Source organism: Alligator mississippiensis, chromosome 8 (genome assembly GCF_030867095.1).
Source record: "Alligator mississippiensis isolate rAllMis1 chromosome 8, rAllMis1, whole genome shotgun sequence".
Taxonomy (NCBI): domain Eukaryota; kingdom Metazoa; phylum Chordata; order Crocodylia; family Alligatoridae; genus Alligator; species Alligator mississippiensis.
The window spans coordinates 17,899,609-17,923,808 of NC_081831.1; the positions used below are offsets into that span (position 1 = coordinate 17,899,609).

The window sequence follows — 24,200 nt, forward strand, 5'->3', positions numbered from 1 at the left end:
TCCTCCCACTCATTTTGCCCAAAACCTTTCAAATATGTATATCTGAAAGTACACTCAATACCTTTCCATCTAGGGATGTTTGGGCTTGTTTCAACACGTATGTGGACAGATGTGCTGTGCTTTTTCATGCTTTGCATAGTGGGGCCAGAAGAAATGAGGGCACCAGGAAAATACCAGCAGGGGTTGATCCAGGATTTGACAAAGTGGGGTGTGAGAATAGCTACCTGTGCTGCAGGGGTGGCTGCAGCCCCTGCTCCCAGCCTCCTCTGCCCCTGGTGTGGGCAGACCCATGCCGTGGGAGCCTCTATGTGGGGTCCTTCCCCTCTGTACTCAAAGGTACATCCCTTTCCCTCCCACCCTGCTTCCCCGCCTGCTGCTGCTGCTTTCTCTGTGGTCCCAGGGGTGGGGAAGCTTCAAAGCTGCTCCTGCCCACTCCAGCCTGGATGCATGTGGGCTGGGGTCAGCAGGGAACAGTGACAGCAGCAAAGGCAGCAATGGGCATGGGGTGGGTGCCTCCACCCTGCCTGGTTCCCTGGGAGCAGGTGTAGGGAGGGGGAACCCCCACCCATTGTTGCCAATGCTGTTGCTATTCTAGCTGAGCCCCCAGAAGCAAGCTGAAGTGGGCAGGAGCAGCTTTGAGAGGACTGTGGAGAAAGCAGCAACAGCAGGTGGGGGAAGGAGGAAAAGGAAGGGAAGGGATGTGCCTTTGAGCATGGAAAGGAACAGGAAGGGGGAACCTTTATGTGCTTTGGGGGCTTTAAAAAAACAGCTCTCAGAGGCTTCCACCATGCAGTCAGGAGCTATGCCATTGCACCACCTCTGGATCCACCCCTGAAAACCATATACCCAAGGCAAGAGGCAATATTAGGGCGGCTGGTGAATAATCACTACTGTTTATTTTAATGGGATGATAGATTCTGAGTCACCTTGCATGCTATTTGTTGAACAGACAGTACTTGATTTCCAGAATCACTCAGCCTCCACCTCAGTGATTCTCATCCAGGTTCCTGTGGCACTCTGGCTACGGACAGACATTACACATAAACCTGCTTAAGTTATCAGAAACTGGTTTAAACTGGTAACAGAACAGACAGTCAGTGCACATAAACTAGTTTCAAAATGGCCAAAAATGGTTTGAGATAAACCTGATTGACTGAATCAGATTTAACTGATTGAGCTCAAACCAGGTTATGCAATGTCTGTCCCAGACCCCTTCCTGGTTTCAGTTAAACCAAAGTCCTCCAGCATCCTGGCATGCTCTCTGGGCTGTGCTCTCTGCTCCAGTGGAGCAGGGCTGGCCCTGTCCCTGTGCTCTGCAGCCAGAGCAGAGACAGGCAGGGGCGAGGGCCACATGCTGGCCCAGGAGGGAGCAGGGAAGAAGTTTATTCCCTCCCTCCCCTGTCCCACCAGCATGGACCTGCCCTTCCCCGTGCTTTGTGTTCCAGCGGCGGGGGCATGGCCAGCCCTGGCAATATGCTTGCCCCAGATTACTGCTGCCTCTACTCCCCAACATCATGATGGGGAGGGGGTGCGCCCATCAAGAGCCCTTCCCCCTTGCTGCTGTAATGACAGGGTGGGGGCGCAGCCAGATGCCAGTGGGCAGGGCTGCTTAGGCAGGGGGCAGGGAGAGAGGTTATTCTCCTCCCTCCGGTGTTTGGCAGAGGGGGCAGCAGGGGGCTTATTCTGCCTCATGCCTTAAGCAGGGAGCAAGTGGCAGTGGTCAGGGCAAGCAGACCCAGCTGTGGTCCCCTGGGGACAGAGGGAGTAGGGGGGGAATAAACCCCCCTCCCTGCCCCCCAGTGGCAATGAGCAGGGGGTGCACTTGTGTGCATGTGCACCCCCTGAGAGTGCTGGTGTATCCCCTGACAGCCCATGCAGAGGGGCTGATGGGAGTGCTGGTGCCCCCTGCGAGTGCCGGCTGGGGAGTGGGAATGCTGGATGAAGCGCCACAGCCACTTCCAGGAGTGATTGGCGTGATCAGCTGCGATCGGCTGTGGGGGGACTCCCCCCCTGGTCACTGACTGGTCACTGGGGGGTATGTGCCCCCCCTGACTAAGGTGGCATGGCACCAGTTGCCCATAGTGCCCCCTCTGCCTCAGGGACCATGCCGCCTGGTGTCTGGCCATGCCCAGCCCTGCTGCTGCAACAGCAAGGCGGGAGCACCCAGCAGACCCAGCTTGGGTCTCTGTTGGTGAGACAGGGAGGTGGGGGATTAAAACTCTCTCTGGCCAGTTCAGCCAAGGCTAATGTGCCCCCCCCCAGGTGCGCGCCAAAAGCACAGCTTCCCTGTAGCCGAGTGCTGCTGTAGCACCCCCTGCCTCCTCCCACAGGCATGGCCTGCATTTTCTCAGTCCAGAGGGAATGTTGGTGCAGTTGCTAATCAATTCAACCTAGGCAGGTTAGACTAACCTGTGAAGATTGCATCAATACAGGCTCTGGCTTTTTGAATGGCTATGCCTAGCCTCTGGGGTGCCTTGAGATCTTCAAGGGTGCTGTGGGGTGCCACACAATGTTAGCACTGTGAGATGTGCAAACATGATTCACAAGATAAACCCAGGGATTTCAAATAGTGCTAAAAACATTCTGACCTGTTGTGGCCTGGGTATTTTTCAACAGAAAAAGTGCTCTATTATTTTTCCATAGTCAAAAAAGGTGAAAACTAAGAACTGGCATTTTCCAAGAGGTGCCTCGAGACTAACAAGGGGTGCCTGAAGTCTAAAAAAGATTGAGAACCACTTCTCTGTTTAGGCACCTGAGTGAAGGGTATAGATTTTCATGATTAGCGCACAGCAGCTTAGCAGGAAACAAAAGAACCAGAGAATCAAGGCTTGAAACGTCCACTAGCATTCCTGAGGTCTATTTAGGCATCCCTGGAAAGATCAATAATGTGCCAATCGGGAGGAACTGTCACCAGGTTACTGCCTTGAAGTGTGGGGGAGTGTGGGTCTCAACGTTATATGGTTTCTCACAGATGGTGTATGTGAGTATTGTCTGCTATCATCGTCTTAATCCTGTTACCTTTAATTGTTTCCTAAACAGCTCTCCCAGCCACAGTATTTTCTTAGCTTAAAGCATTACTTCTCTTCATACACTGACCTGGTACAAATTTTTCAGCTCCTTTTTTCCCTTAAGACTCTTTCAGCCTCCCAGTCTTTTTCCGTGTTGCCTCTATCTGCTGTCTCCTTTCTGAGAACAGGTTGGGTCTAGCTGAGATGGTTTCCAAGGCCCTTTGACTTTAGGCAGAACTGATGGTTAATTGGAGACAGCTAGTTGGAATATTTCTCTTCTCTTTTTCCCCTACATGCGGCAGTTCATGCTGTCTTAGAATCTGATTGCCTATGGGTCCTTCCTTCTGGCTTTTACTTGTACAGAATTGGGCACCCTATTGGCTGAGCTAAGCAAAGCATGTTTTAATTGGTCATAGGACCACAGAGTAGGAATTTCCATGACACAGATACCAATGGTCTAACTTGAGCATCTGGTCTCTGGAAACAGGCAGATGGCATAAGCTGCAGAGGAAGAACCAGCCTCTCTCTCCCCCAGGATGCTATAATATACTTGTGCTATAAGCCACTTGGGGAATTATCTGCTTGACTGTTGTGTTTAGCCTACAGTTAATTTAAAGGGGCTGAGTCTTGAGTCTCATAAGTCTGCTTTGCACTAGTCTCCCAATATGAATCAAACTTACTGGGCCCATAAGGTTTCCTCCAGCATGTGGAGCAAATGCACTGATTCACATATAGCTCCTGCTGCCTGCTAGCATAGGAAATATGGCCGGGCAGCACTGCCATAGCAAGGGGGGCAGGGAGGGGGAAAGTGGGGTGACTGCCCTGGGTGCCAAAGCAAAGGGGCACTAACAGGTGCTGCCCAGCCAGGGTGGGGTGCAGGACGGAGCAGTGAGAGGCTCATTTTGGGGGGCACAGGGATGGGGGGGGCAGCTCTCAGTGCTGTGTGCACTCCTGAGCAAGCATGACGGGGTGTGTGCCCCCTGGATCTGTGCACAGGGAGGGGGCGGGCTGCCGCTGTGGGCTTTGCCCCGGGTGCCAAGCTCCCTTGTCATGGTACTGCCAGGCAGAAATAGGTGTGGGTAGGGATAAGAATAAGGCTGCCTGCAGGATACCTGGCTGATGAGTGAATTTTCAGTTCCTAGATTTATATTGTGTGTAGCTTGGCTGGACCAAAGAATCTGACCCCTAGAGACCATGTGTGCTTGTTTATGTGAACGATTGTTGGGCTGAGGTGTTTAATTTCACTAGGAAATCAGGGGGCTTCCAGGTTAAGTTAGTTTAAGTGAGACTTCATTTTGCAGTGTTCCCCACAGGAGGGCAAGAGGCAGTTCACTCTGTTATTGAAATGAGCTAGTAGAGCTGAGTAAATATCACAACTTCTGTCCTGCAGTAAAATGCTGATATTCAGAAATTTATTTTCATCCCAAATCAAAATGAAAACCTGAAATACACATTAAAAATCATAGTCTCGTTCTGTTCTTTTACTCTGGGTTGAACTTCAGGTTTGGGGTTTAGTTCTGGCTCACAAAAGCATCCAAAAGTCTGGCAGTTTGGTTCCTTCTCTGAACATCTTAGAAGAACAGTCTTGCTTATGAGAGAGTATTTGCATCCTTGCTGTATTCTATATGTGGAGCCTGCTTTAATTTACCTACACGTAACTCTATTGATTAAATTGGAGTTAAATTGGTGTAAAATTCAATGAGACCAATTCAGAATCAGACCAAAAAAGACGGATACTTTTTTGAAAGCTGCAGAACTTTGAACTCTTTGGATTTGGTTGTAGAAATGGCCGGCTGGAGGAAGCGTCTGGTTTAGGCTGGTGGGAAAGGGGGTTAATCTTATTCCGGTTAACCACTACCTCTGTTTCTAGCTTTTGTATGAAAGACAGACTCTTGCACTGTGGGCTCTTGTACATCCCTTACTCGTTGGTGGGGCGTACAGGTTAGAAAATTGTTCTGAGATTTCCCTTCCCTCTCCCTAATGCTCTTTGGATGACTGACCTCCTCAAGGGGTTATTTTCTGCAGTCATGTGTGACAAAGTATGTTTTACTTGCTGTTTCTGATGCAAATAAAAATGCCCAGAGTGTTTTGCATCTGAGGCTTGCTCTTTTCTGTGGAGGGTGGTATAGATTTCCAATAAGCTTTGGGTATTCAAAAAGTAATTGTAGGGGTTCAGAACGCCTCTCTTCTCTGCCACCATCCCTGATCTCAGAGCAAGTGCATCATTAATGTCTGTTTGATCCATTCACAGAGAGAACTTCTTCGGACCCAAATGGAATATGACGGGAAAATAAAGTCTGCTGAGAATGCGATTGTCAAACTGCAGAATAACACTCAGTCTATTGTGGTAAGGCCGAATTTGTGTCATTTCTCTTCCTCAGGCCATATTGATAATAACATGGAAACAGTAGCACTGTACCTGACAAGGGCTTGAATGTATTAAGTACAGCTAGTGTAAGGTATAGGCAGACTCCATACCCCTTTCATCTAGACATAGTCCAGGCCGCCCTTAACCATGGTGTGCCATGCCCTGTGAGAGCTGAGCCACTACTCCTGCTGCCTCCTAGAGATTTCTTTTTGTGATGACTACAAGAAGAGAGACAACAGCAATGGGTCAAGTTGGAACTATGCTGCCTTAGAAAGGTAGGACGGCTAGAGTGCTAACCTGAAACTTGGGTTAGCTCTGCCACAGGCTACATGTGGGACCCTGGGTAAGTCCAGTTAGCCTCTCTGTCCCCATCTGTAGATGACAGGATAACAACACTGCCCTAACGCAGAGGTTTCTGTGAGGACAGATATGCTGGTGATCAGGAGGCACTCAGATACTTTTTAGTGCCTCTGCTAGATTTACTGCAGCTGAGAGGCCTTTAGAGCTAAAAGCATGAACTTCTATAGCTTGTGCTAAAGAGCCAAGGCTCCTTAGATGGAACTCAGCCCTGAGGTTTGGGCACATATGGGGACTTGAGACAGACACTTCACCAGTTTGTTTCCCAAGGACACTGAATCTGAAATTCTTTGGATTTGGTATAAACTCAGATCACACATGAGGACCACAGTTGGAGTTCACTTCTAGGCTTAAAGTTCACTTTTACCTTGAAAAGTAACAGTACAAAAGTACATTAGTCTCTTGGTCTGGGTGGAGCCAGAAAGGTCAGGGTTGCAGGAAGAATACAATGTACTCAACCTGTAAATTAAACAAACCTTTTTGAACCTCTACAAGGTTATAGGTTCTTTTGAGTTCAGAGGGAGATCTGGGGGTAGATTTGTCTCAGATCCAACTGGATTTGCTCATTTCAAAAGGGAACAATGCTTGCAGTGCTGAAAGATTGAGCATTCCAGGGTGGGAGCATCTTTGCGTGGGCTTCTGCTATGGAAAATAATCCCCAAACAATTTCTTGATGATATCATCCAGCTGCCTGCAAAATGCATCTTTGGTGAGTCACCTCTCTGCAGGGCGTGAGCCTTCCCAAGAGCAGTCTCATATTCACACTATTAAAAGAGTGACTAATGATTGTTACCCTCTTGCAATTGCTCTGCACTCACCTAAGTTCACAGACCGTTCCCTTCATTTCATGGTACAGCTGCTTTCTGGGATAGAACTGTTCCGATGTTATTTTCCTGCCTGGTAATTCACTAGGTGGCTTGCAAAATAAAACTTAAAACCAGAGGGATGATGATGATGTGGCACGTGATATAACTGATGAGGAACAAAGCCCTTCATTCTTAGGCAACCACTTCACATCCAGGTGTGAGCCATTATCTCCTGATGGCTCTTTGGTGGCCTCTGGTCAATAATTTGATGGTCTCGGCTCAGTTTCTGTTGGATGAGTGCACAGATCATAGTGGGAATAGTGGGACAGGATCATGGAGATCTAACTGCCCTCTAGCCCAGGGGTTGTCAATGTGTGGCACAGAAGTAGGATCCAACTTGACTTGGGTGGCATGGGGGATCGTTCAAATGCATTGTGCTGCCTGTCCCCACTGCAGCCGTCTGCTGTTTTCTTGTGCCTGTGCTTACTATTGCTGCAGAGGGGCCTGGGATTTGTGGTGAAGCAGCTTGAATCTCTGGGAGGCTGAGATTTGTGATCAGAGGCCGGGGTCCAGGTAATAAGCCCCAGTCCACCATGTCAATAGGTTGCCAGTTGCTGCTCTAGCTCATAGAAGACAATCCTGAAAGTCAGGATGGAAACACAGTGGCTGTATACTGTCGGGGGCGACTGTCTAGTATCACTGTCAGAGCTATAGATAAATCTGGGTCATCTGTTCTTAGTGCCAGGGACACAGCTTTCAGTAGTACCATGTTCATTTTAAAGTTAATATGAAATAATAAAAATGAAGGGAAGTCCTGCACTAGGAGGGAGAGCCCAGAGGTGGAGTTTAGTAGATCTTTGCTGTATGATAAAGCTATCTCTGATTTCTCCCGAGATAGATATATCCCCCTGCTGTTGGTGCATTGCAAGCTTCTTGTTATACCACATGTAGCACCCTTTCCCCCCAATAAGCTTTACTGCTTGTCAACTTGGCCATCACCATTTTAAATAAGTGAAGAGGGTTGGATGGACAGGGCGCCTTACTCATCAAGAAGTATTGTTGTTGGGTATTTGATGTCAAGTCTCCCCACACCAAGGACATGTTGGCACTGACTAACAGGTGGTTAAGGCCAAGTGCCATATACCTGTCTCTGTAACACCAAGCCAAGGCTTGCTTCCTTCCTGCCAATCCTCTGTTCTGAAAAGAAACAGAAATCCCCTGCCCAGGCTGTTAAGAGCTTTGGTCAGCTCACCTCATACAGCTACCTGCCACAACTGTTATTGGTGTTAGAGGTGGCCCTTTTAAGAGCATCCAGTAGTTAGGTCAAGTTTGCATACTCCAGAGATGTATGACATGTAGTCCGTTGGATATTTCTTTCATTATTGAATGAAAAAGTATTTGAAAAGCCAAACAGAAAGTCTTTGGCCTTGCTGTGTGCTAATTCATTAAGGTATGCACATGCCTGCATGTGCAGTCCAGTTTCCCATTTGCTAGCCTGGCGAGGACAGAATGGATCCCTAGCAGCAGCCCTTCACTGGAGTGTATCACTTGCACGTGGCATTCAATTAAATTTGAGTTAGGTACCCCTGACTTATAGGCAGGTATTGTCTTGGCCAGCTCTCTCAAACCAATCAAAACCTAGGAGCCTAAAACTGTCCTCAGAGTATGTATGTAAGGAGGTGTTTTGGGGAATTGAGACCAGAATCTGATGTGGGAGCCTGCACATTGGATTGGTAGCCCCACTGCAAATAAATGTGGGGTATTATGTGGAAAACTGGGAGCCCTTTTCAGAATCTCGGGTCTGGAACAACTGGGACATTTGACCATGAATTAATCTGCCTTACATATGTTGCTTACAATGCTTGAAGGGGGCCATTGTACTCATAAATTGTAGCCTTCTATATAACACAAAACATAGGGCTTCTCTCAGTGAATTCCTGTATGAACTACAGTGAGTCTTCTAGAACAAGAGCTTGTTCTTGTCTCTTATTTCAGATTCACCAGTTACCTGAACCTGTCACTGCCCTTGTGCTATGGAGGTTTCTCTTTAGTCCACACACAATTCTGTTGGGCTGTCCCAATGTGTTTGCCAATAAGGTACAATGCCAACACAGCAGGGAAGATGGCAGCAAGAGCATATTTGAGAAGACAATAATGGTGGCTTTTTTCCTTGCAGAGCTCCATCTCTGAAGTGAGAAACCTGGTTGAAGAGCAGTTTGGGGAGCTGCAGGAAGCTGTCAAAAAGGCCCATTTGGATGTGCTGTCATTTTTGGAGGAGAAGGAACGTGCAGCAGTTAATCATGCCAATGGGATAAAGATCCACTTGGAACACAAGTGTGCCATGATGGAGGAGAACAAGTGCAGGGTGGAGAAAATGGTCTCCCACACCAATGACACCCTCTTCCTACAGGTACCATATTCTACACGGCTTTCCCATTATAAGGGCTTGAGAAATAGCATAACTGCAGGTTTTGCAGCGTTAAGGTTAAGTATGCGGTATTGATTGCATAGTCCAGGCTTTCTTGCCTTGCAGTAAAGCCTTCCAATGCAGCAGCTCCCAAACTTCTTTTAGTCAGATCATTGCTCCATTTAGTCAGATCATTGTTTGTGCCCCATGTATGTAGTTACTGCTGCCTGCATGTCTGTAATTACCCCGCAGTAAGAGAAAACTAACCTGGGGCTTTATTTCGGTCGGGGTTAAACTGCCTGGGTTTAGCAGTCCCTGTGGGGTTACAGCAGGCACAAGGACAGTTACTACAGAGCAGCTGAGGTCTGGTAAAGGCTTGTCCCTGTTAGAGCACATGGGGTAATGATAGATTTGGGGGAATGAAGGGCTCCATGGGGACGGTACCCCTACTGTGGGACTCACTATTTCAAAACCTGATTTGGGAGAGGATTATTTTTTCCCTTGAGTTATTTAAAAAATAAAAGACAGAAAAATGTTTCCTCAAATCTCTGAGGGCATCATTATTTGGGCCTGGATGAATATCATTGATCTATAATAGGGCTGTGTGAAACTTCAGCAGCCTTTTCCTTTCAGAGGTATTTAGGTGCCTGAAACACGAATCTGAAACGAAACAGAAGGCTCCAAAACATCTCCGAAATGAAATGAAACCATTGTAGGGGCCATTGTACATGTGAAACATTTCGGAGATGTTTTGGAAAATTTTGGAGTTTCAGAGGTGGCCTTGCAGGGAAACAGAAACTAAGAAGAGGGAGGGGGAAGAAGGGGGAGGAGGGAAGGACTGCTTTGATATTGACATCTGTAGCTGGCCAGTGTCTACGATCTGTCCTTGAGGTCTCTTCCAATCCCAGTGCTCTGGGGGAGGGACGACAGCCTGCTGTCATTCCGCGTGCAGATCTGGGGACCTGCGCCCCCTGGGAGGGCTGCAGGGATGTGCCAAACTCCTCCTGGGGGTGGGGGCACGAGCCCCTGGATCAGCGCGTGGGATGACAGCATGCTGCCGCTGCCAGCGAGTGATATGAGTTTTGCTTTGAACAGCTTGAGGTGCAGTTGTACAGAAACCCCTGCACCTATCTCTTCGAAACTTGGCAGGCTTCACGCCCTCAGAAGGGGCTACCATCCCTGCACTTTTCATCCAAATCAGGCAACAAATGACACAGCTATAGGTATTTTAGTGATTCCCCTTTATAGCCATGGCTGAATCACTGAAACAGGGTTGAAACTCTGAAAAGGTTTTGGATGCACTGAAACAGAACAGTGATCTGAAACACCAAAACAAATCACTGTCCCTCCAAAACAGACGAATCCGAAACTGAATCGGAACATAGCTGTTTGGCAGAGCCCTAATCTATAACCTAATACTTTTCAGATATTTCTCTTCCTTCTCCTTGGAGAGTGCTGAAATTATTGCCTTCCTACAGCCCAAACCCTTGTCATTTCATTATAAAACCCGGCATGTTATGTCCTTCATCATTTTATGACCATGCTCTAATTTTTCTAATGTTCTCAGTGAAATGGCAGCTGGTAGCTAGGTCCTGAGATTGCTCTGCTTTAGCTAGAGTTGGCTCAGTCTTTACAGTTACAGAGTTTGGCTGGGAAAACACATGTTCAGGTTGAGTTTTTAAAGATCCAAGTCTGATCCTGCTCTTATGGAGGTTGACTGGGATTTTGCTTCTGACTGACATGAATTGGACGTGGTACAAAACCAGCCAAATATATGCAGGAAATAAACAAAACCAGATTTTTTTGTTTGGGTTAGGAATACTGCGAATTCAAGAAGAACGCAGGGGTGGACACGCTTCCCAGTGTTTACATCGGACTGAAAGATAAGCTATCAGGGATCAGAAAGGTTGTTGTGGAGTCAACAGATCATTTGCTACAGCTTCTCCAAATCTCCTATAAGGAAAAGCTCCAGGAGTTTGCAAAGGAAGGTAAGCCTCTTTTGTAACTTTAATGTGCATTTGCAGAGATGTGTACGTGCATGTGTGTGCGTACTGTAAGCCTTTTGCTGGTTGGCAAAAGTGAGGCCCTGAGAAACTACATGCTATGCAACTCAGCATGTGAATAGAATACAACCCAGCAGAACAGTCTTTTGATCTGTAATAAGATCCTGGCACTGGATTTGTGGCATTGTGCTGCTTGCTGTGAAAACAGACAGTGCTGATCAGTCATAACGTTTTGCTGACAGTTTTCAACTTGTTGAACCCCAAACTTTCCACGAGCACGTGCAGCTTTGATGGAACTGTTATTGAGAACATACTTTAGAGCAGGGCTGGGCAATTATTTTGGGCAGAGGGCCACTTACTGAGTTTTGGGAAGCCATCGAGGGCCGCATGACAGGCAGCTGGGGGCAGATAAATATTGATTTTCTAAATTTTTTAGGGGCCCTGCAGCCAGACAGAATGGCCTGGTGGGCTGCATCTGGCCTGCGGGCTGCATTTTGCCCACCCCTGCTTTAGAGCCAGGGCAGAGTTTCTTGTCAAAGGTAGAGACCATGCAAAATAACCTGGCAGTTGGGCACTCATGTAGAACGTGGAAGGTCCAGGCTTAAGTTTCTTGCTTTGTGTGAGTCCATCCAGGCACTCAGACCTGGGCTTCCTGTATCCCAGGGAAGTTTCTGGAGTACCAGGCTACTGACTATTTTAAATCTTGAATGGTTTTGCAGGATGGGAACACCTGTTTCCCACCCCACTCTAATAGCAGTTTATGATGAAAAGTTTGCAGTGTATTAGTGGGTAAGCAAGCATAAGTAAGGGGCAGGAAAGGATATTTTATATTTAAGTACAATGCTTGATTCATCAAGTGAGCCAGGAGAAACACACTGCAGGCATTTCTCTCTCTTCCACCAATTCTTTTATTCAGGTCTGTCTCTGCCTTTCTTTACAATGATAAACACATGCAATCAACGCTTAATGATTTACTGTGTGGAAAAGCCTGAACACTATCTGTGTTGCTATCCTAATTCCTTTTAAATCCATGATGGAGCTCTGATAAGCAATAGGCTACGATGCAGCTGAATTTGTTGCCCCAACAAGTTAATGCTGTCGGCTGGTCTAATCAATCCTGTTTGTTTATGGAGTCTCTCAAGTTTTTCTCAGCAAAGCAAAGCTCATTTGGTATTAGGTGCTGGTGCTATCTGTTCCTGCTTAGAGACTCTGTGGATGAGATACCATCAGGCTTGCTAACAATGTTGTGTTATCTGCTGCGCTGCTGGCAGTCTTGATATAAAGTCAGACATGGGCTGGAGGTGACAAAGAAACTGAGCTCTTTCTGGTATGAATCAGCTGAGTCACCTTGGGACTGAAATGATTTTCTTTGAGAAACACACAGATAATGGGGAGAAGTTGTAGAATCCAGGATTATTTAGCTGGTTTTCACTCAAAACAAAATGTTAGCACTTGAAGCAAATATTTTTTTTTTCTGGAGTAAATCAGCAGCACAGCGTAACAAGAATACTGTGCCCATCTCTACCAGGACCTCCTTGAAATGCACCTCTGAGAGCTCAGTCTACCCCTTGTCCACTTCCCCTGAAAATATCTGTCCTGCCTTTCATGGGTACAGTATGATGGCTGAGGTTGATAACTTGATACCCCTTCTTTTCGATCTTGTTATTTTTCTTTCCCTGGATGGCAAAATTATTTTCTACCAGCTTCAGTGCTCATTCTCTTCCTCTCTGGATTTGCTTCCCCTCCCAAAGGTGATGTCATTGGCAAATTTGTTAGTGATTAAATTAACATAAAGAAATACCTTGTAAGGAAGAACCGTGAAACAGCTGCTTGAGATAGAGAGGAGCCTGTAGGGGGGAAAAATCATGAAGCCCTAAAAACACCCTGGATTAAACAAAAAAAGTACTTCCTAGTGTGGTGTACAACAGGTACTGCAAGATTCTTGCATCCCATTGAGTGAATGCTATGTAAAAGCAGAAATAAAATCAAGCACAAAGCATTGCCTTTTGCACTTGATAAACTTTCAGTGTATGACATCCCTGCTCCCTTATAAATACAAGATTAAGAAAATGCAGGGCATGCGCTCAGAATGGGCATATCTGAGGAGATATGGGGTTAGCCCAGACCTCATCATGCTTTTGGTGCACTAAGCCACCCAATTCCCCCCAGCCTTTCTCCTGCTTTAGGCCAGAGTAACTTCCCAGGAATACTCCCTATCCCGGGCTGAGACAAAAACAGCTTGGCAAGCTAAATACAAGTGCTCACTGACTGCATTTGACCATGCCTGACCACACGAGAGCATGGTTTCCCTCATTACAGATCCAGGTACACTTATACAGGCCATCACAAAGCCAGGAGTCTATGGCTCTCATTTTAACTTAGGCCAGTTTCACACAGCTGTAACTTCACTGATGTGATTATCAGTTGTATACAGGAGTGCCTAGGGGCTCCTTTCCAGCTTGCTGCCCCATTTTATCTAGTGCTGTTCAGACACAATAAAAGAGAGGTGACCAACCTGCAGCAAGGGTGCCATCAGTGGCACAGGCAGCCTCTACATGTGAAACATGGCAGATTGGGGAGGGGACAGACAGCACAGTGGCAGGATGGGAAGCAGAAAGAAGAGCATCAGAGCAGACAGGGAGCATAGGACAGAAAGTAGAAAGCTGAGCAGCCAATTGGGCTGGGGAAAGGGATCAATGTGGCACTTGGAGGGGGGACTAATTTACAGCATGCTTGCCAAAAAGATTGTTTCTCATTGCATTAGAAGACCTACTCCATGTCCCAAACAGCACATAGCTTCAGGATGGAGGTGCCACTGAAAGATCAGAATCAGGCCCACTGTCTATGTGTGTTCACAAAATCATTTCTTGGAATGAAGTGCCTATGGAACTGGACTGGTTCTTATTCCTCATCCCACCACCACATCACAAAGTTACAGCAGGGGCACTCCTCCTAGGGCAAAAACACAGGGTTAATGCTAGAAATACTGACCATACCTTGCTGTCTTTTCATTATTAAAGAGGACTGTGGGATCAAAACGTTGGTAACTGCAATCGTATCACCCAAGCATCGCATATCTGCTCCAGAGCCAAAAACTAGAAGTGACTTTCTCAAATGTAAGTATTGGGTTTAATGTCTTTAAAAGACATGCTTTTAGTGGGGAGATAAGATTTCTAGGGTAAACTGGGATTGTATACATGGGAACTCTAAGGAAAACTAATCCTGTGATACATAGGAAATGCAGAGTATAGGGTGGAGCATTGAAATCTATTGCTTATATTTTGGGCTAAACAACTTGTAGCAAGTCCATTGGACAAGTCATTGTAACTATTTTAAGAACACTCTTTTCTTTTTTATTTAGACACATTCCCATTAACATTTGACCCAGTCACAGCTCACAGATATCTCAGGCTCTTGGAGGACAACCACAAGGTGACAAACACCACTCCTTGGGAACACCCATACCCAGATGACCCAGAAAGATTTGAGCACTGGCGTCAAGTGCTGTCAGATAAGAGTATGTACATTGGTCGCTATTACTTTGAGGTTGAGATATCAGGACCTGGCATTTACCTTGGTGTGACATACAAAAGCATTGACCGGAAGGGGTCAGAAACTAATAGCTGCATCTCAGGGAATGACTTCTCCTGGAGCATCAAGTGGAATGGCAAGGGATTCTCTGCATGGCACAGTGATGTGGAGATGCCACTAGAAACGGACACATTCAGCAGAATCGGCGTCTACCTGAACTACCCTAGAGGGACTTTGTCCTTTCATGGGATCACTTCTGATACCATGACGTTGATACACGAGTTTGAGTGTGAATTTGCTGAGCCACTGTACCCTGCCTTCTGGCTTTCAAAGAAAGAAAATTCTGTTAAGATAATAAGACTGGGGGAAGAGGCAGAGAAAATCCCAGTTTCTTCCTCTAAGGAAGTCCTTTCTTCAAATGCAAATTCAGCATCTGAATTGAATGCAGCAGCCAGGACCTAGGATGTGGATGAGTGCTACTGTTGTAACAAGTAGTTGGGAATATATGTTACTGGGGTTTCAAGAATGGGTTCCATAACCAAAGCTGGTTTCAAGAATCCCATACTCTAGAGATGGAAAAGACCTGACTTGATCTTGATGCTTAATCCATCCTTCATGCTGGCCTCTCTCTGGGGGTCAGCACTGATTGCACCCTCAATATATTTTTGCCTATTTTGTTCAGTGTGATTTTAACTTCTCTTAAAAGGACCAGTATTCCACCACTCCCCTGGGAACCTATTCCAACTGGGGACCCAATTCTGATCTCACTTACGATGCATGGAGTGAGGTCAATCAGCATAGATCTTTTGAAATTAGTGGGACAGGGGTGTGTTATACCGGCTGAAGATCTTTAGTGGAGTTACACTACAGTAACATCAAAATGATAGGATTAGATACCAACCCAAGGACTGGTAACCTGAATCTTTCAAAACTCATAGATCTCCTGAAAAAAAATCCCAGTAGCTTAAACATCATCAGTTAATTTGAAAGAATAAATTTCTTATTAAAGGAGAGTCCTTTTATTTGTCTCTGGGTTTCTTTGCCTGTCAGGTGCTCTTCCTTTACATTTTGAAGCTTTTCTTTGCAATTTTATAATGGATTCAAATATTATGCGGTGTCATGATTCCAGTAGCTAGGGGATTAAAGAAATACACTAACAATCATGACTCTCACTGTTAAATAAGAGATGGCAACACTGGTTTCCACTTAAGCAAAGAGATGGTGGAGCATCTGATGTGCCCAAGCAGAACCACTGAAAGAGAACACTATTTTGTTATTCTTAGAGGCCTTGGGCACAAAGCAAGTTGTGGCACATGGCACAGGGGCACACGTTCCACATGGCACAGAAGCACGAATGAAAGACATCACTCTGCCGATGTCTGGGTGGGTACAGAAGGCATGGCTTTCATATACAACCTGAAGAACAAAGCACCTACATGTACAACCAAGACATATGCTCGTAAGAAAAATCCACTGCTGTAATAAACACCACTTGATAAAAAAATGGTTTCAAATATGACTGATATCGTGTACACATGTGACTTGTTAAATCACCTTGTCCTGAAAGTCAGATGATTAGTAGTGGGTAACCTTTTTCCATTCAGCTTCCAGTCCAATCTATAGACTGAAATTTATCATCAGCCACCAGCTTGTGGCCCCTATGTGAGCCGACTGGGTGGGTCTCCATACAGTTTTTGGTGGGCAAGTGTCCTTTTAAAAAAAAATCTATCACCACAATGGCCACCACTGTTGGTAGTTCTGGCTGAAACTGAATGAGGCTGAGGTCTTCAGCCATTCATCTCTCTGCAGGGATAGACTGGGGCAGACAGAGAAGCAGTACAGCTAGGGGGGCCATCATAGAGGACATTCTGGTTTTCTGCTACTCTGTCCTCTATTGATATGAAACCCAATGCCTTTATGTCTTTTATTTTTCTCTTGAAGAGAGATGCCTTTCTTGAAGAGAGAGTCTTGAAGAGAAAAATAGAGGACATAAAGGCATCTGGTTTTGAATCAATAGAGGACAGAGGACAACCAGACTGTCCTCTATGACGGCCACCCTAAGTACAGAGGAGGGTTGTTCTCTAGCTTCTGCTGCTGCACCTGCTCTTTGGTTAGGTAGATAAGCCTCAAGGGGACCAATCGAGTTCTTGAATGATGCTGGGTACCAGGAGCACATGGGAAGCAAATGGCACTTTGTCTTCCTGCTCAGCTCCCCCAAGCTTATCTTCCAGAGCCTGTAACAAGAAGAGCAGGCTAGACACAAAGGAGGAGCAGAGCTGAAGGGATGGAGTGAGGAGAGGAGAAGCAAGCCCACTGCCCCCAGAAGCAGCAGAAAGCAGCCCATTAATCCATCATCAGTAACTGGAAAAGTCCAAAAGCAAAGGGAGGACCTTTGTAGTGAACAGAGAGGGGTAGGAGAAACCAAAAATGAAATATGTGAACAAAATAAAATGAAAAAAGACTGAAAATAGAAATACAAGACAATTTCCAAGAGGAAAAAACCAGAGAGATCATGTCTAAGTTATTGTGCAAGTACTGATATCAATTGGAAAGCAGCATAAATACATTATAGAAACAGAGATAATAGAAAACACTGGAAAGTAGAAGGAAAAGTATGCCCTCTGCTACAGGGAAATGAAAGTCAGAATCAGGGGGTGTCAAAAGAAATCCTGATATAACAAGGACTTGGAACGGGAAAGAGGAGTTAGAGATGCCACAAGAGGGCACTCTTATCCTGTAACAAAACGGGCTTCGCTGCTATGAAGAAGCTGGTGACTGAATCTGGAAGAAATCCTGCCTTTCTAAGTCTCAGAAGGAATTTGTATTGAAGTGATATCTAGCACTGGGGCAATGATTTGCCTGTTACCTCCGCAGACCTTAGTTCCTATTCATACCTGACAAAGGGGTCTCCTGCTATTTGTTACAAGGCATTGTACCACATGTGGAAAAAGGCATTACATTTTGGTGTCGCTGGTGATTCCTGTTCAGAAGAGAGGATTAGAGCCCGGAAAGGAGGGGAAATAGTGTGAGTGAGGCTGCAGTGGGGAGGCTATAGGTTGGGACTGAAACTCATTGGTGGAGCTGTGCAGGATAACCTAGCGGTGAAGCAACTTTGTGATTTGGGCAGGACTGTCACTGGATGATGTGTGTTCATGTCCCATCAGGAGAGAGCTGTGGGACCAGGTTGCTGCTGTTAATACAATAAATGTAAGGTGATGAAGGGTTCGGTGCTGCACTCCCTTTGCTTGCAAAACCTCTAGAGCCAAATTCACCCCTAGAGTCACCAGCAGCAAAGTTATGCTCTGAAAGGAAACAGCTGGTGTGGACTTCACTATGGGCCACATATGAGAAGATGGTGAGGTTTCAAGTAATGGAATAAGAAAGCCAGCTTAAAACACATAGCCTGAAACATCACCTCCTTAAAGGTATTTAGGTGCCTAATTCCTACTAACACTTACTTCATGCCAAAGCCAAAGTCTGGGTTTTGCTGGCATTTCCTTATGTTCATCAGGTTTGTCATTGGCAAAAGTGATTCAGGTTACTAGAATTAAATGTAAATTGAAAGTAGGCTCCCAGGAAGCCACTTTCCCTATGCATTTGCCTGGCAACAAAGCAGCAGCTCAGTTGTCCCCCCGTGAATGTACTCTGCTACATTCCCACTAAATGTGAAAGTGTCTGGGGGTGTGAGAGGGAAATAGCAACAGAGAAGGTGACAGCAAAAGGATGGAAGAACAAAGAGAACTGGAGGAGGAGAAAGCAGGAAGGAAAGCAGGAATGAGACAAGGAATGGATTCTCCACATGCCCTTTCTCTCCTCCTCCTCTTTCACGTTGACTGTACAGGGCCTGTTAAGTGATTTGTGTTCGAGTGATGTAATGTCATATTCTGTAAAGGCAAACATCTCCAAAGCCTACTCAGAAGCAGCCTAGTGACCAGGCACGCAGTGGAACTGCGTTTAGATGCCAAACTCACTGGGACAGCCAGACTGCTGGACTCCTAAAGGGGGAAGCATCTTATGTCACACTCCAGCAATCCTCTCTGGTAGCTGCAGCAGAACTTATGAGTGTGCATGTGCAGGGGTGTGCGATTCCCACGGAACAAATTGCAGGGGCACATATTTGTGTCACTGCTATTTGTTCCTGGGCATGCCTGTGCACATGTGCACTGGTGCATGGCAAAAGACCCAGGTGGGGTAGGGGAGGCTGGCCCCAGCAGCCTTACCTGGGGTCCTGGGAGCCTCCCAGAGCAGCAGCAGTGTTGATCTGGCTGCTCAGAGCCTGACCAGTGGCTAGATTGTGGCTCTGGCCTGCCAGGCTCCAGTTTCTGGCAGAGCAAGCTGCTGCTGCATGCACCTCACTGCTTTTTTTAGTGATGGGTTTTTTTTTACACTGGGATCTCCCAGTGTCAAAAAAAAAATGCCATGCTGTTAATTAGCAACATGGCATATGGGTACATATGTGCTGTGTGTGGTTTGCAGTACCTCAAATGGCTTTGAGGTGCTGAAAGCTGCGCGTGCACATGGGTAGGGATGTGCCCTATGGAGCTTGAATCTTTTTGCAAAAGGAAAACCCTGCAGAGAGAAGAAGGGAAAACATCCTGTTAATTTGACTGTATACTATTAGAAAGGCCAGGAGGTAGCTGGGCACTCTTATAAGATAGGAATGGGTACAATCAGGTCTCAGATTCTGGGATCGGGATCTAAGTATCAGGGAGGAACATTGTCTATCCCTGGTCTAATTGCCTAGTTGAGCTGGTATGAAGCCTTTGCCTAGAGATCAGATACTAGCCTGGCTAGGCCAATAACAAACCTATGTGCATCAGGACATAGTAAGCATTTGACTAGTGAGAGAGAGAGATAAATTTCCCCTTGAGTTGGGTAATTCCATCCCTACCTTCGGTTTGGGTTTTGCACCTTCTCTGATGCATCTGGGACTGGGTCTGGTGGAAGCAGGACACTGGATGGAACGACTCATCGGTCTGATCCAGTTGAGTGACTCTGATGTAATTATCTGACCTGGGGAGGGGAAATCTTGCGGTATGTTCTTGTATGCTGTACAGTAGGTCTTCCCATGGGGCAAAGGAAATGTCGGCAGTTGGAGGAGTCCCTGATTGCACATCTGACAGGAACTGCGCACAAGGGCCAGCTGAGTACAAGACTGACACAGGAGCCTGCCTGCACAATGCAGCCGTCATCTGGAGGTGAGCAGGTGCACTGAGGAGACGGGAACATCCCATGGCTGCCTTCAAATGCCCTCCATTTGAGCAGCTGCCAATCTTCTCAGTCTTAACCCCTTGGTGCCAGGGTACAATACCTACCAAGTATGCAATGACACAGTGGAAACCTGCTGGAAAAGGGGGCTAAACCCTGCCCGCCCCTAAGCTTCAGCCTCTCCAGAACCAAGGGGAATGTTAACAGACACTTCACAGGGGAAAAGACAATGAGCCCTAATTGTACAGCAGGCCTGGTGCCTACCCTCCCTCTGCAGCTAATTGAACAGGGCTCCCCTGACATGCTGCCTGATGGACGGCATGAGCCCTCCCATCCTGCAGGAAGCTTCATGCTAATTAGCAGCCAGACTGGTAAGTGTTCTCCCGTTCTGTAATATCTCTCAACCTGCCACCTGTCACCCAGGGTCCCCCGCATCCATTCCCCTTCTCTTAAAAAAATCATTATTGAGCGCAGCTTCCTGAGCTTAGAGGAATCGGCCGCATGGAGGGAACCCCTGCAGTGATGCTCCTTTTCAGGAATATCTGCATGCTGATTTAGGTTTGCCTTTTGCAAAGGGAGTTTCGCAAAGGCCTCTTACTCCTGCAGCCAACAGCATTTCCTAATGGTTGGATAGGACAGAGGAATAAGCCAGACCCATAAATGGTGCAAATCAATAGAATCCCATTGACTTCAAAGGCAATGGGGCCAGTTTACCCCTACCACGGGTGTGGCCTGATATCTGGAAAGGGAATAACAATAATACACAACTCCAATAAAATATATTTTGTCCGTAGATCTCCAACTGCTTTATGACAGAGGTCAGTATCATCCCCATGTTACAGGTGGGTAAACTGAGGCACAGAGAAGAGAAGTGATTTGGCCAAGGTCACAGAGCAGGCCAGTGGCGGAGCCAGGAATTCCATCCAGTGCTTCAGTGGACGAGACCTAAAAGGTGGAAATGATTCTCCCTTTTCTTTGGATTATACACACTTAAACTCAGAGCCAGTATGATGCCACCTTACTAAGTTAAGTGCATATTAAAACATGGGTGGAAAGGTAAGGAACAAAGTGAACAGGGGACTACAGGGGAGGAGGAATAGAAGTTTAAACAGAAACTCCAGACTCTTTTTTCACATCAATGCCAGTTACATGATTCTAGTTCTGTGTACAAGAGGGCAGGTCAAAATACTGAAATCTACTTTTGTGAATATTTTTGAGAGTGCTCTTCTCCTCCCCCCTCCCCACAATTTTTCCCTTCAGTCAAAATGTTCTGTGAATTTTTAATTGTTTTTGGACAAACACGGGAAAGGGAACAAAACCAAAATGCTGATGACATTTAATTCTGAACTGGAAACAGAACTTTCTTTTCCAGAGAACAGCACTTTGAGGTCCCCTGTTTGGAAACTGAAGCCAGACAAATGAAGACTGAAAATAAGGTGCATATTTTGAACTACAAGGGTAATTTACCATTGGAACAGCTGCCCCAGAGACTCTCCAAGATCTGAGTGAAAGACTTTAAATCAGGAGAGGGTCTCTTTCTGAAGGAGTTGCATGGTATAAACTTGTTGCAGAGTTTATTTGTCCTGTTATGTAGAAGCTGTTATGTCTTGTTATGCAGCTGTTATGTAGAGGCCTGCAATTTCTCTTGGCCTGTTATGCAGAAACTCAAATGAGACCACATTATTGGGCCCATTTGGCTTTAAGAGCTATCAGTCCAGAAGCACTAAGGATGTATTGATTGATTTATTGACATTTCAATGGAGCTCATCAACATGGTGTGTCTCAAACACTCACTCCTCACCTAATGAGCAGCAGGGGCTGTAAATCCAGTCCACAGATCAACCCCAGCAGAGAGGCTCCCAGGGGTGTGCTTGTGACAGCTCAGAGTGATAGAGGCCCTGACCAAACCGTTCTCATACTCGTGCTGTTCCTCAGCTGCTGTGAAATGTCTATAGAGTTCACCTGGGACTGGCAAGGAAGTAGTTAACTAGACAACCAGCTCCTGCCCAATCAGGATGCAAGCCCTGCTAGGATTGCAGATAAAAAAGAGCCAAAAGCTTGTTTGGTTGAAAGTTAGCTAGGGTTGGTTAGTGTGCTGAGATTAGCTAGTGGATGTGCTTGAAGAGTTGCATGTGAACTGAAGCTAGTTAGGAAGGTGCTGGTGAGACAGGAGTAGGAATCTGGTGGAACTGGCTACTGCCCTTGAGTAGGAGCTGATGTGGGGAATGAGAATTAGAGTGGGGATTGAAGTAGAAGTAAGAAGTTATCCTTTAATACCTTCCCTTTCTATCTGGCAAAGTAAACAGATAGGCCTGTATCCAGTTCTACTTGAACCCAGATGCAGACTTTGTCAAGAGGCTTTGTTTGTGCTCATTCCTGTTCCCCTTAAGTTGGGGTGCAGTCTCCAGTGGGATTATGTTTCTGTAAGGAAACCTTGACTTGGACTCTGAGTAGCCCTGATTTTTTTTTTTTTTTTTTTTTTTTTAAAGAAGGGAAGCTATAGTTCCTTAAGCAGGATCTTCCTGGGATGGATCACCTCTCACTTAGCTCTTTGGCCTGACTAGACAAAGGACTCTTTTTCTAATTCCCAGAATTAAGAACCTCTTCCTTGCTGCCTCTACAGGGGGGGAGACAGTCTATATGGGCTTGCAAACAAGCCAGTTACTCAATCAGGCTGCAATTATTTGAAATTAACTTGTGAAATGGTTTCAATTTTGCAGCAAATACAACACAGTTGGACTGAGTCAGGAAGAATTTTCAGCTAAACACCCCAGTGTAAATGGTCTGGAGAGAATACAAGGGAATTCAGCTTGTGTAGCAATTTCAGATGTCAAAACAAGTTTTCTAGTTAATATATAACTATTTGGTCTCTGCATCTTTAATTAAGGTCTTTAATTATCCAAGTGTATTTTATTAGCTTTTATGAAGACATCTGCTTTTTAATGCTGTAAGCCAAATCTCTAGTCTGAAACACAACTTGGCCAAGTCAGGAGTTTGATCTTGGGCAGCCCTTCATTACTGGTAAACTGGGCTGTTTAAATAAAACTGTAATTTACCACCCTGGCTTGATTGAAATTGTTATTGTGGAGGCAGCAAATAGGTTTGGCTGGAGTGCTTGGGTTATGACATATTGGAGCCCATGTCTTATTTGCAGCGGGATGATGAGCTTATTGCTGAAGTAGCTATTTTCCCTGGTTGGGGCTAGCACTGCTTACACCTTGGAACAGGCCATCAACAGCCCCTCTTGTCTCTTCTCTATGTATCACCCTATTTATTTTAGCTTTGTTCCCTTGCGTACTGTGTTCCACAGTCCCCTGAACACAAATTCCCTTGAGCTGTATGTGAGGACTACAGAATCCAAACACACGTTCAAAAGCTGAGCAGCCCTCTCCAATACAGGGATCACTAGATGGGACTTGATGGCTTCACTTATACAGAGACTAGAATAGATTGTATTCTATACTAGCTCCATCAGATTTATGATGACAGTGGTTAAGATATTTGGCTTTGGAGCCAGAGGCATATGCCTAAGACCACCCCCACACCACTCCAGCTGGGAGTGGCACCTGGCTATTAAACTGAGGAACCAAATATGGCTGGACATGACACTGACCACACAAATGCCTTGTGTGCGATTTGCTAAAATACTAGTTAACAGTAGTGTTCATTAACTACTATACTTCATTATGCTGTACAGGCTCAGAGGAGACCTTGGGACTGGATAGATTCTTCACCTTCAACCCCTACCGCCTACCTTTTGGGAGGGTTCAAAATTCAGATACAGACCTAGAATTGAATCTAGCTGTATGTGGCCCATTTAAATGGCTTACTGTTTCAATGAGATTTAATATGTAATTTCTCCTTTGAAGAGAGTGAGTGCTTTCCTTTCCCAGCCTCTGGCTCAGTAGGCGCTGGAGCTTGGTTATAGTTTGTCAAAGGGCCTGCTCTATTGTTCTTGTTGAATTAAGGAGATTTTGTTTTAGAATCATAGAAAGTTAGGCTCAGAAGGGACCTTGGGGGTCAATTGTTTCCTGGCTTGAGGAGTGTTCATGGATTATTATTTTTGTTTTTCCCCATTGGGAAAAGGGATAAAGCAACCACTTCTGCTGTTCAGCAGCATGATAAAACATCTTAAAATAGCTTATAATCCATAAGGTCCTATATGGATCTCAACTCATTTATTAGACTCATTTAATTCATCACGGAAATGCAACCTCCTCTGGAACAGTAGTTTGGCCTACAGGAGCCATTTCCCTCTTGACCTAGTTAAGAAACTAAAACTAGAAGCAAAGACTATTACCACAGCCAACTAAAACTGCGAAGACAGACTAGCATAGAAGAATGGGCTTACCTTGTTGGGATGCACACCAGAAGAGAGGTCTGCACCCCACCTCTTGTAGAACGTGCTGTGGGAACTTGAATGACCAGCACTGGTTGAGGACCTTAGTCCTATTACAAGAAAAGTAATTTCTTCAGCAGTGCAAGGCACTCATCCATTTGTGATTTAGAGAA

General features: G+C 45.9%; 1 protein-coding gene across 3 annotated transcripts in view; it reads left to right on the forward strand.

Annotated features, from left to right (window-relative positions):
* The window catches only part of TRIM16 (tripartite motif containing 16), a 146,573-nt gene extending 131,080 nt beyond the window's left edge, over nucleotides 1–15,493 (forward strand). For all 3 annotated transcript variants that reach the window (XM_059732190.1, XM_059732189.1, XM_006261629.4), the window contains 5 exons: nucleotides 5,260–5,355; nucleotides 8,716–8,949; nucleotides 10,763–10,934; nucleotides 13,970–14,065; nucleotides 14,311–15,493. In XM_059732190.1, coding sequence (XP_059588173.1) covers nucleotides 5,260–5,355; nucleotides 8,716–8,949; nucleotides 10,763–10,934; nucleotides 13,970–14,065; nucleotides 14,311–14,942 — 1,230 coding nt within the window. In that variant the 3' untranslated portion in view covers nucleotides 14,943–15,493. The remainder of the gene's footprint in view (nucleotides 1–5,259; nucleotides 5,356–8,715; nucleotides 8,950–10,762; nucleotides 10,935–13,969; nucleotides 14,066–14,310) is intronic.
* The last annotated feature ends 8,707 nt before the right edge of the window (nucleotides 15,494–24,200 follow it).